Genomic DNA, 11274 nt, shown 5'->3' with positions numbered 1-11274 from the left:
CCCTAATCAAACCCGACCACAAGAATCAAATAATAACAAGAATACAGAAGAATACAGACACCAGCGATGGCTCCGTCTGTCCCCTCCGTACTAACTATGTACTAACTCCTAACCCTTTTTTTCTCTTCGCTACCAGGCCAAATCTGGTAGGGATCCGAGCCGAGGAGATCGTCCACCGTTGTATTGCCGTCGTCGGGATTCATTTCCACCAGAGTAGAGGGGAGACAGATATAACTTCATTCCCAGCAGACTGGCTGTCAAGAAACCCTTTGTCCAGTGTTGATCCAGACCACATGCGCTATAGACAGGGACAACAGGTGAGTACTCCGTATTCCTGCATGGAGAACCCCGATGAACAGCAAAGGCCGCTACCAAACAACGCCGGCATCTGGAACGGTGGACCAGACCACCTGCAGATGGAGATCCTCATCTGGACCCGACCAGAATCATGGGGCTAACTTGGCTAATTTAGTTAGCATCCTTGCGCCCAACTTCCGCATTGTTATTATTATTGTTGTTATTGTTCCCCCTGAAACCGCCCAGGTTCCGCAGGGGAAATCTTGCACCCGTCCACGTTTGTACAATACGGAGTAGATAAGGTACCTCTGCCGTCTTATAACTACCTCATATTCTGTCTATTAAGAGATTGAGAATGTTGGGATTAAACCCTGGACTGAATAAAATTGCGCTTCGTCTTCATTGTTAACTCGTACCACACCAGCTCCGTATGTGTCAAGCCTTGCATGCGCCTGCATACGACTTGATTACTTGTCCTCCTCTCTACCCTTAAATCATTTCATCTGCGACTTGGTAAGGAACATATCCGGAGTATACGGGGTTTCCCATCGGATAGGTCGAGTTAGGGTCCTACGCTCCACCGTTCCAAGACCCTGTGCAGCTGAATCGGTCTTACGTCCTGCTCAATCAGCGAAATGAACAAATGAAAGGAAAATGGAAAATGCTTTTGGTTTCCTTAATCCTAACCTATGTAATAATCGCAGACCCTGTACAGAAAGAAACAGAACAAATGATGCAACAAACCAGCCGGATATCATGCCCATCCAACTCTATCAGATCTTCTCCAGCAACAGTTTAGCTCCACTGCTGGTCGGACTACCCTTCTTCTTGCCCTCCGTGCCCGACTCCGCCGCGGCCTTCTCCAAGCCCTTCTTGCCCTTCTTCAGAGTCTTCAGCAGTTCCGCCTTCTTCTCGAATTCGTCCGACTCTGTCAGAGCCACAACCACGAACACGTTGGAGCCCGTGGCCCACGACATGATTTCGTCCTGGATCTGCTCATACAGCAGACCGTGGAAGTTCAGCGGCGGCTGCACCTTCTCCACTGTCTTCTCGGCACTGTTGAACCGTCCGCCTTGGACGAGAGATTTCAACAGACGTCCCACGAAGGGGGAGTCTTTGGTGTCGGCGCGGGACTTGGCCGCCACGGCGACCGCCTGGAGCGCGGCGCTCTTGTCGCCGTCCGCCTCGAAGAGGACCTCGGCAATGAACTGGCACCCGAAACTCGTCTCAAGGAGAGTGTCGGCTCGGGCCGCGATCAGCTCCAGCACCGTAGGAGAAGCGGCCTTGACTAGTTCCTGGCGACGAATGGCCGGATCCTTCTTTGAGGTCTCCTGTCGGATATCGCGGACCTCCTTGAGGATGTCGTTATCCGCCTCCGGGAGAAGCCACTTCACCCGGTCGCCAGCAAAGGGGTACAGGATGGGGATGCGTGCGGTCAGATCATTGACCTGGAAGAGGAGCTCTTCGTTGCGAGCCTCGGCGTCAAGGCTCTGGTTCAGCAACTCCGGGAACACCAATTTCGAGGTAAGTTTGGTGTCATCGATGACTTCGTAGGCGGCCAGCAGAACCGTGTGTCCGTACGGATCACCAGCCATCATCTTGATGGTGTCTCTGTAGAACCGAGTAAGCAGCTTGCGGTCCTTGGCATTGGAATAGGCCAACGCAAGGCACATCACACGCGAGCCCGACTGGGTGAACGCCAAGTTCTTGACCAAGTCGCCTTCTTCGTCTCCCTTGAGCAGTTCGATGAACTCGTTGGCTTCCTCGCTGCCGGGTTTCGTGCTAAGGAAGTACTGGAGCATGGCATCGTGCAGCATGGTGAAGCCCGATGTGCGCTTCTGCACCAGCTGGTTGATGAGTTCGTGGAGGAAATGCATGATAGGGGTTCTCTTTTCTGGGTGCGCCTTGAGAATCTCCACAAGGTCCGCGGTCACGGGCTTTCCGTCGTTGTCTCTGAAAAGCGCAAAGTCCGGACCATACCATTCCCGGAGCAGGTTCGCCTTCTGCTCCTTAGTCGCAACCTGCCGGTAGATGTCGTCCAGGATCCACGACGCCTCCGGGTGCCGGATAAGACGCTTGACATGGCCGTAGAACTCGGGGATGATCATGTCCCGGATCTCCTTATCACCGTGGACAATAAGCTTGCCGATCAAGAACTTCGCATACCGGCTCTGGGCCAGTTCGTTGTAGTGGCCCTTGAGCTCAGATGCAATCTGCTTCCGTTGCTCGGCATTCGCGTATTTCAGAGCGGTCTGGATGACACGGACGGAATCGTGCTTGAAAACAAAGTCCCTAACTTTTCCGGTGATGATTTCAAACAGCTCCGCGATGAGCTTCTTTCTCTCCTCGAGGGGAACGTGTGACTTGCGGCGCAGACGCTCCCACAGTTTCTTGGAACGTTGGATCATATCGGCGTTGGGTTTCGCTGCTTTACGCTCCTGCAGGAGGGCTTTTTGTTTCGCATGCGATTCGCGAGAGGCATTTTTGTCTGTTACAAGTAGCCTGTTAGTCCAATGTTGTAATGGCGTAGGAGCCTCGTGGTGATCATACTTTTCGCGGCTTCCGCCGAATTCGTAGACTTTGACTTCTTCTCGTCCTTGCTATCCTCTTCGTCTTCCTCGGCCTCTGCAGCGTCTTCATCGCTTGCAGAATCCATGTCCACGTCCTCATCCTGGGCGTCGCCCTCCGAATCCGAGAGATCGTCCAGGTCAAAGTCGTCATCGTCGTCATCCAGCTCCTCCTCTTCCTCTACCTTCTTCTTGGAAGGTTTCTTATCCTTCTTGTTGGTCTTCGCGCTCTTCTTGGGCTCGGGCTTAGAGGACTTCTTCACCGGCGCGGATTTGGCTTTCTTGGAGACAACGGGCGCTGTCTTCGTCTTGGTCCGTTTCCCATTGCGCTCGTCACCAGCGTCGACCGGACGCTTGACACCGACCATTGCGACGTTTCTTATAATATAACTTTGAAATCAACGGCGAGGTTGTAAGAAACAAACAGGTGGAGTCAAGCAAGTGTCGCCCGCGGTGTAATTTTTCTGCTCGATTTACTGCCGCTGTAGCTTTTTTTTTTCTTCCGCGACGGGCGGTCGGCGATGTTTGGCTTGTTTGCAACCACTGATAAGGCCGCGATCCTGACTGTCGGGATGCACAATGGTGAGGATTGGCTATTTACGATAGACGTTAAATCAATAGGGCTTGTAGTATAAACAGAGAGTCTATCATATGAACGCGTGGAATCATTACATGTTATACACACAGCCCTACCAAGTCATCATCACCGTCATCAACATGAACCAAGAGACGCCAGAAACAGGCAGGAGAGAATCCCTCGCCTTTCACGACCCCCAAAACGCCCGGCTGTCGTACGCCCAGTAATTACCCCCGGTATAGAAAATGGTATCCCCAGTCATCCAGGTTCAGCCCTCACGCACCTCGTCGGTTGCTGGTGCGGAATTCATGGGGCCTAGTTCTGAGCCTACGTTGCTCTGTCCTCGTTTCCTGCCCGGTATGTGGAATCGCGAGCTGCCCGACGACGGGGAATCGCTCGTAAAGTCGCCGAGACGCGAGAATATGCCCTTCTTCTTGGGCTTGGCCTCGTCGTCGTCTAGTCCTACGTCTTCGAATTGTTCCTCCTCCATCGCCGCGGGCTGCTTGTCGAGACCTGTCTGCACTGCCGAGGTAGATGTGATGCGAGAGAAGCGCGAGTCGAGCGAGGTACGGGAGGGCATTGTGTCGCTGTAGCTTACGGGGGAGCGAGCAGAGATGTCCTGGGGAACTGGAGTCAGCGAGACTCGGGGCTTGTGGCGCAAGAGGGGGTACTCACGAACGATCGGCGATATGAATCGAACGATTCTCGGGATATGGAGAAGGGTTCATTTTCATCGACTAGATTGCGGTGATTGTTTGATGATCGTGAAGATCCAGGGTATTTGCGCCAGAGACTCGTTTTCTCCGGTGGTGATGGCTGAATGACGTCCGCGATTATTAGCCTGATTCTGGTCATGCGCACGGTCGCCAGGATACACCTGGCCGGGAAGGGAGCTGTATACCGGTAGATAGGCGCCGTTGTCATCGACGACTGAACAGGTTGGACTAGAGATTAGACAACACGTTCCATCCGAAAGAGCAAAAGGCGTACCACTTAATTTATATTCAGGAGGTTCATTCTCGCAGCTTTTCCGGATGGATAGAGGCGTGGACCGGTGGCTTTCGGCGGATAGACGATTGCCGTCGTTGCTATCGATAACCCCGCCATTTGGCGCCGCGGGCTTCTTCAAGAAGTTGCGGAAGGGGGTCGGTACCATGTTTGGAGGGTTAAGGGTGAACGGTATTCAAAGTAGGGGGGAGAAATAGAACATAGGATCCCTTGCTAAGGACAAGATGAGTATGGGGTATGGGAAGAGAGATGAAAAGTCAATTGCGAGTTGCGTTCCGTTGTGGTAGGATGAATCGTCAAGACCACCTGCGCTCCCTCACATGATCGGGGGCACTTCGGCGTCGGGTCCAGTAGTTACGAAGTGGTGGGTTCTCCGCCTGTCTATATGGTGTATTAATTTCGAAGAAAGCCGCGGCATATTACGCAGATAATAATGCATAATTATGGGACTGAGATTGATGCCCCACTGCCTCCGCTACCTCCGGGGCCATACTCCGTTATGCTGCGCTCGCCGCGCTGAGCGTTGGGAGAGTGACAATTGGCCGTCTTTGCTTTCGCGCATGGCCATTCGGCTCTCGTAGGGTACCTTACTTATGTTAGCAAAACCTGTATGTTTGTCGTGGCAGGAATGGGTGGTCTCTCTTGCCGTGGTGAGTACCTACGTCGGATCACATGGAGTGGACGCAACGAATGACTGTTGCTACTCACAAACCACTCGGGTATCGTGTCAGGGATTACTCCCGGTGGTATGATAACTGCTGCCAGTAGACTTTCTCATTATTCTGAATCTCGGTGTGTATGGGTAGTCGTTAGTCTTGGAAGCCGAGTCACCCGATGTATACAGATGCAGAGCGTACATCTGTTAGCTTTGGATAAAATCATAACCTAAATTCCCAGGAACACCTGAAACAAACAGGTCGGTGTGATAAGTTGATGTCCATGAGGCGCATGCGTAGACAGCATTCAAAATTATCGCCAATTCCTGTAAGCTTTGATGGTATAGAAAACAAATGTCGTACCAGGAGCCTTCCCCTTCTGCAGCCTTGGTCGTTACCTAGATCCATGTCTTCTTGGTATCATGAATTAGTCACTCGTATATCTATGACTCCCATCTGTGTCATGCGCTTGATATGAACAAAGGTTGTGGACTTATCCCTACCTCAACACGACATCATCTGAGTAACATCAGACTAACTTTCTTTTTGACCTAAATGCGCCATTGTCGACCGGGAAAGATTGGCACTTTGCTCTGCCTTTCTCGGCAACAAGAAAAAGAGAAAAAAAAGAAAAGAAAAGGGGGAAAAGAAAAGGTTCATTGCTGCATATGGAACAGGTACTAACTCGTATACAGATAGCAGTGTGGCTAGCCAGATCACTTTCTTCGACTATACTTGCACACTTACACTTACAGGAGACAATATCATAAACATTCTATAGCTCTAGACTCCTCCTTCTTGGTCTTTTGTGCTGCGCAGTTGTGAATGTGATGTTGGTGTCGTCGGTCTCGTTCTATGCAATAGGTATGCACGATATATAAGTACATTTGGTTCTAAAGGCCCGTCAGAGAAAATGATTCAGGGCGCATTCTTCGATATTTGTGGTCAATAAGGGAAAGCCTACACAGCCATTCGAGGTGAACCATAGGAGGAACACAACCTAACTCTCATTTCTGCTGGGATACCACGGTTTTCTTGCATCATCCACAGGCCAACCCGACCTTTACTTTATTATTTTGTCATGTTCGCCATCTAATTACGGCACTTTTCGTTTTTCTTTCCTCAAGGTGTCCAGTACCATGTGTCAGTTCTGAATACCTATAACTCTTGTTTTCTCGCGCACCTCGTCTCTCGGCCATCTACGCAAGACTATCGTGATACCACTCCCGCATCAGGACTGCTTTGCTTTAGTATCGCTAGGTGGGCGGAACCCCCTTAATCTCTGGAAGACATTCCCTGCGGCATTACTGAGAGAAGGTCAAGCACTCGGCCTTGGAGGAACACATCTCTCGGACACCTTTCAACATGGTCGCTGTGAAGGACATGATGATTGCGGCCGCTGCCGTCCTCAGCATGTCTACACTGGTCGCGCCATATCCTATTCCTCGTCCGACAGAGGAACAAGAAGAAGTCGCCTATACCGGTGTCAGAGGAGCGCCCCTCGCCTTTCCCTTCAGGCACGGCGTTTACAACTACGGTGCCCCTGTCCACCGTCGTGTCGTGGGCGCAGAAGAGTCGTGGAGTTTACGTCTAAAGCTGGACGAGCCGAAGAGCAACGGAACCAATGCTACCAGACCCCTTGGTGGCTGGAAGCCGCGAAAGGGCCTTGCAGACCTCAGAAAGGATGGGGGTGCGGTGTGTAAGGTTGGGGATAATGGGACTGCGAGAGGCGGCAATGACTATGAGGATGCACGGTCGGATAAAGACGGCGAGGACAATGATGAGGACGAAGAGGAAGGGATTACTGAGGATCCAGACGGCGACAACGCTGATGGTGAGAACACGGGCGAGGAAGATGAGTGATGCTGACCGGCAGATTGTCTTACTTTTGTTTCCTGTCGTCTGTGTCTGGTGTCATTTGGACTCTGTGGGATTTTCCGAGAATGTACTGGTTTTCTAGCTTCTTTAACATGATGAGTCGATAAACACGGTCCTGTGTTATCCATGGCTGTTGGTGCTGTGGTAGTTGTAGTCGCAAGCAGCCGATGCAATATATATATGCGGGTAGGGTGTGTGTTGAACAGGTGAATGCGCAACTTACCTGGAAACACGATATAGGAAATCAGAAACCCGCATCAACAAAGACATAGGGATAAAAAAAAAAGAAAAAAAATAAACAAGTATGATACTCTACAATGGTGTTGACGTTGCAAGTTATGGAGGGCAATTTCAGATGTTTTCCTCTAATCTGTCACGGATAACCTAGTGGGAGGTCAGCCGCCAAGCCAGTGGCCTTGCTTCGGCTTATGCCAGCAGGACTGGTGCCCGGTACGAATCCTGGGGTCGTCGTTATACTCGTGCGAGTAGTCCACGATCGCTATGACGCGCTAAGCAATGGAAATGACCCTTGAGGGAAGCAATTCTGCAGAGACATTTCCACCCTGGGATGGCGTCGCCGGATTACACCGTCCTGTTACAGGGACGTTGGCTGCTTGGTTGGACAACTACATCTCTCTTCTTTTTGTTATTTTTACCCTATCTGCTTTTTTTTTTTTTTGTCACCATCTAACTACTACCTACCATCCATGCGTCCATGACTATGCACAATAACACCGAATCAAAGTACCCTCACCGACATAATTGAGGGAAATTATTGTACCCTGCCGCGATGGCCATGCAGTGTCACCTCACCACCCTGTCACCTGGTTGCGCCACGGCAGTCCAGTGGGTGTCGACTCAAAACGAAGCAATCTTGATGCAGACATAGGTGCCTACCTAGCCAGGTGCTTGCCTCTATTGACCTCGCCAAACGAACATGGACACCTTCTTCGCGACTTCCTTGACATGGTCATTTTCGTATTGATCGCGACCCCGGTCCCTGAAGATGACCCATCCCACGACACTTTTATGATACCTAGTGTTCTTTGTTACATCCTTCCTCACCCAGGACAAAGACGTGCAACACTGAAGCTACCCCGAGAACGCAAAAGTCCCACGAAGCGCCATATCCAAGCCCACCTTACGCCCTCGCCCTGGCTGCGTAGAGCTATGGCATTCTGGACAGGTTGGGCCCTTTGGCAAAAGTTGAGTTTTGTAAGCTGCAAGCATCGAACCCCATTTTCTATTGCAGCTATTAACAGTATTTACAGGTGCTCGCATGTGTCTTGGTAACAGTCCATCATCCTAGAAACATCGAGCCATCCCTAACGGTGCCAGATACTCGTCCTCGCATATTCTTTCTGTGTTCTTGCCTACAATAAAAGGGCGCTGAAGAAGCACGCAGCCGCAGAAGCTCGTCGACAATCCGAACAAGATGCGGAGGCGTATCCGATGCTGACAGAACAACACGAAGTGCCATTCGGGGCCAAAGCTCTACAGAAAGGTGTCCATGTCGAAGGAATATGGGTCCCCAAGTGCGACGTGCCAGCGCGGCGTGATGATGTGAACAGTCAAGCAATCTCAACCGGGGAAGTCCAGCGACCTCTACAAGCACACAAAGCAGCAGAGCCACGAAGCAAGCACCAGTCTAAAAGACACTCCAAATCAACAGGTGGAGATCCAACACAGAACCAACGATCCGAGTCCTCCGACTACGAAGATGCTCCTGAAGACCAACCCTTTAAGCGACCATCGAAAGATGATGACCGGTCGAGCAAACGTGCCACTGTGGGCTCAAACCGTCCCTTATCAGGGTTGCTGGGCCAGCGAAGCTCATGGATTTCCAAGCCGTTTGAGGGGCTTAAGAGGTTTTCAAGGCCGGAAGGCAAGTTATCGCGTGTCTACTACATTCATGGGAACGCCGACTAATCTCTCTTTAGGATACCCACGAACTCCCTCGGAGCAACAATTCAGACACCAGATGAGCGAGCTATTCGACGAGAATTTTCAGCCGCAGCCTACCGAAACTCTTCGTTTGAGCTATGCAAACAATGAACCAAGGGAGGCGCAAAGAGCCGGATTTGTTCCGGTCCATGCAAGAGCAAACGGATAGATGGTTGAACGACGGAGTGTGGTATGTGAACACATCCGATTGGGCTGTTACATACGCCCATATCCTAGTGCACGACGTCCCCAGAATTATCCATGACTTTTTAACGAGAAACAGTGACCCAGAGACTGTCCTGTATCTAATGTTGCTTGGTTCTTTTCTATCTTTCACAGACCACCACTGTTCCTGATGATGGGAATGTCCCCGGGAAAGCCCATCTTTTAGCCACAATCATTGCCATTGTTTTGAGTAACAAAGTTAGCCTGTTTAATGGTAGTTATTCATTTCCTGCCATTCTGCCCACAATCACAGCGGCTTCAGGTACTTTACATTTTAGACCGCCTCTGATAGATGGGACGTTGGGCAACACAGCCAGTGCAATTAATGTACAAACGGGATTGCAAACCAATTCTACCATAATACATCCATCCGTGCCTAGCCACTAGAATTAGATCTTTTTTTCGTGGTGGATTTGGATGCATACAAATCTAGGCGCCCATAAGGCAACAACGGGACCGCACGTGACCTCGTGACTCCCTCGACGCGTCCACAACTTCGACGTCGACAATATGCTGAGCAGAGACCAGACGATTTGCCACCCAACAAGTTGTGCTGTCCATATTTAAAAGACTTCGGTGGTGTATTTATCCCCACAAGCAAACTTCTTTCAGAAAAATTGAACTCAAGACCAGAGGAGTCTTAGCAGCACACTCATTCAGCTGGAACGCGTCCTACCGCGTCGTGCACGTCTTGTTGTCCTCGCTCAACTGGTGGCAAACCTCAGGCGATTAAATTCATATTCGGAGTTGATTAAGAGAAATACAAACAGAAATCAAGGATGACTGCCGACATGGAGACCCAGAATGAATACGACGATAGCGGTCTTCCAGGACCTGGAGCACCCACGCCGCTCTCAGCTTTGGAGGTGAGTCAACATTTCCCTATGGAAATTGGCACTATGAGCGTGGCGGGCCGCGTTGACGCGATATTCCGCCTGAGTTCGAATGATTCCATCTAACATGGCGATAGGGTGTCGCGGGACTCACCGCAAGAGACATCAAGTTGTTCGTCGAAGCCGGTTATTACACGGTCGAGTCAGTTGCTTATACGTATGTCTTCCCGGCTGGCTCTTGACACTGGACTCCATAACGTATCCGAGTACTGACTTTGCCCCGGGACAACAGGCCAAAGCGTCAACTGGAGCAGATCAAAGGAATCTCCGAACAGAAAGCCACAAAGGTCTTGGTTGAAGGTGAGTCAATCCCAGATCTAGATCAGTCTTTGTAGGACGGATTTTCTAAAGAATGTCATTTGTAGCGGCAAAACTCGTTCCGATGGGGTTTACCACGGCCACGGAGATGCACGCTCGACGAAGTGAGCTCATATCAATCACCACCGGGTCCAAACAATTGGACACGCTCCTTGGAGGTGGCATAGAGACCGGCTCGATTACCGAGATCTTTGGAGAATTCCGGACGGGCAAAAGTCAGATATGTCATACACTTGCCGTAACTTGCCAGTTGCCCTTTGATATGGGCGGCGGGGAAGGCAAATGCCTCTACATTGACACGGAGGGTACATTCCGGCCAGTGCGATTGCTGGCTGTTGCGCAGCGATATGGGCTTGTCGGCGAGGAAGTTCTTGACAATGTGGCTTATGCTCGTGCCTACAACTCGGACCACCAACTTCAACTGTTGAACCAGGCCTCGCAGATGATGTGCGAGACTCGATTCTCCCTGTTGGTGGTTGATTCCGCCACGTCGCTGTACCGTACGGATTTCAATGGACGAGGTGAGCTGTCAAGTCGACAGACTCACCTGGCGAAGTTTTTGCGCACCCTCCAGCGCTTAGCGGATGAATTTGGTATCGCTGTGGTCATTACGAACCAGGTGGTCGCTCAGGTGGACGGTGGCCCGAGTGCGATGTTCAACCCGGACCCTAAGAAGCCCATTGGCGGTAACATTATCGCCCACGCAAGCACAACCAGATTAAGCCTGAAGAAGGGCCGGGGAGAGACCAGAGTATGCAAGATCTACGACAGTCCCTGTCTGCCGGAGAGTGACTGTCTCTTCGCCATCAATGAAGATGGAATTGGAGATCCTAGCCCGAAGGACTTGGAGAACGATTGAAAGACGGAAACATCACGAAGCATTTGTACTTACTACGCATGATACGATAGCT

At 51.0% G+C, this 11274-nt stretch overlaps 6 protein-coding genes across 6 annotated transcripts; 3 read left to right on the top strand and 3 right to left on the bottom strand.

The window, feature by feature from the left end:
• Nucleotides 1–1070: 1070 nt before the first annotated feature.
• ATEG_00235 (uncharacterized protein) lies at nt 1071–3232 on the bottom strand (the record flags this gene model as incomplete). The annotated part of the gene is made up of 2 exons (XM_001210321.1): nt 1071–2785; nt 2848–3232. 2 exons carry the CDS (start codon nt 3230–3232, stop codon nt 1071–1073), a joined length of 2100 nt encoding a protein of 699 aa, XP_001210321.1.
• Nucleotides 3233–3532: 300 nt separating this feature from the next.
• ATEG_00234 (uncharacterized protein) lies at nt 3533–4021 on the bottom strand (the record flags this gene model as incomplete). Its single annotated transcript, XM_001210320.1, has 2 exons — nt 3533–3553; nt 3725–4021. 2 exons carry the CDS (start codon nt 4019–4021, stop codon nt 3533–3535), a joined length of 318 nt encoding a protein of 105 aa, XP_001210320.1.
• A 150-nt stretch (nt 4022–4171) lies between these two features.
• ATEG_00233 (uncharacterized protein) lies at nt 4172–4597 on the bottom strand (the record flags this gene model as incomplete). The annotated part of the gene is made up of 1 exon (XM_001210319.1): nt 4172–4597. One exon carries the CDS (start codon nt 4595–4597, stop codon nt 4172–4174), a length of 426 nt encoding a protein of 141 aa, XP_001210319.1.
• Nucleotides 4598–6470: 1873 nt separating this feature from the next.
• Nucleotides 6471–7255, top strand: ATEG_00232 (uncharacterized protein; the record flags this gene model as incomplete). Its single annotated transcript, XM_001210318.1, has 2 exons — nt 6471–6939; nt 7224–7255. 2 exons carry the CDS (start codon nt 6471–6473, stop codon nt 7253–7255), a joined length of 501 nt encoding a protein of 166 aa, XP_001210318.1.
• Nucleotides 7256–7949: 694 nt separating this feature from the next.
• On the top strand, nt 7950–8912 carry ATEG_00231 (uncharacterized protein; the record flags this gene model as incomplete). The annotated part of the gene is made up of 2 exons (XM_001210317.1): nt 7950–8198; nt 8322–8912. 2 exons carry the CDS (start codon nt 7950–7952, stop codon nt 8910–8912), a joined length of 840 nt encoding a protein of 279 aa, XP_001210317.1.
• Nucleotides 8913–9931: 1019 nt separating this feature from the next.
• On the top strand, nt 9932–11222 carry ATEG_00230 (recombinase RAD51; the record flags this gene model as incomplete). The annotated part of the gene is made up of 4 exons (XM_001210316.1): nt 9932–10018; nt 10123–10202; nt 10278–10345; nt 10411–11222. The coding sequence occupies 4 exons, from the start codon at nt 9932–9934 to the stop codon at nt 11220–11222; spliced, it is 1047 nt and encodes a 348-aa protein (XP_001210316.1).
• Nucleotides 11223–11274: the final 52 nt, after the last annotated feature.

Source organism: Aspergillus terreus, genomic scaffold, assembly GCF_000149615.1.
Source record: "Aspergillus terreus NIH2624 scaffold_1 genomic scaffold, whole genome shotgun sequence".
Taxonomy (NCBI): Eukaryota; Fungi; Ascomycota; class Eurotiomycetes; order Eurotiales; family Aspergillaceae; genus Aspergillus; species Aspergillus terreus.
This window is presented reverse-complemented; position numbering and strand designations above follow the sequence as displayed.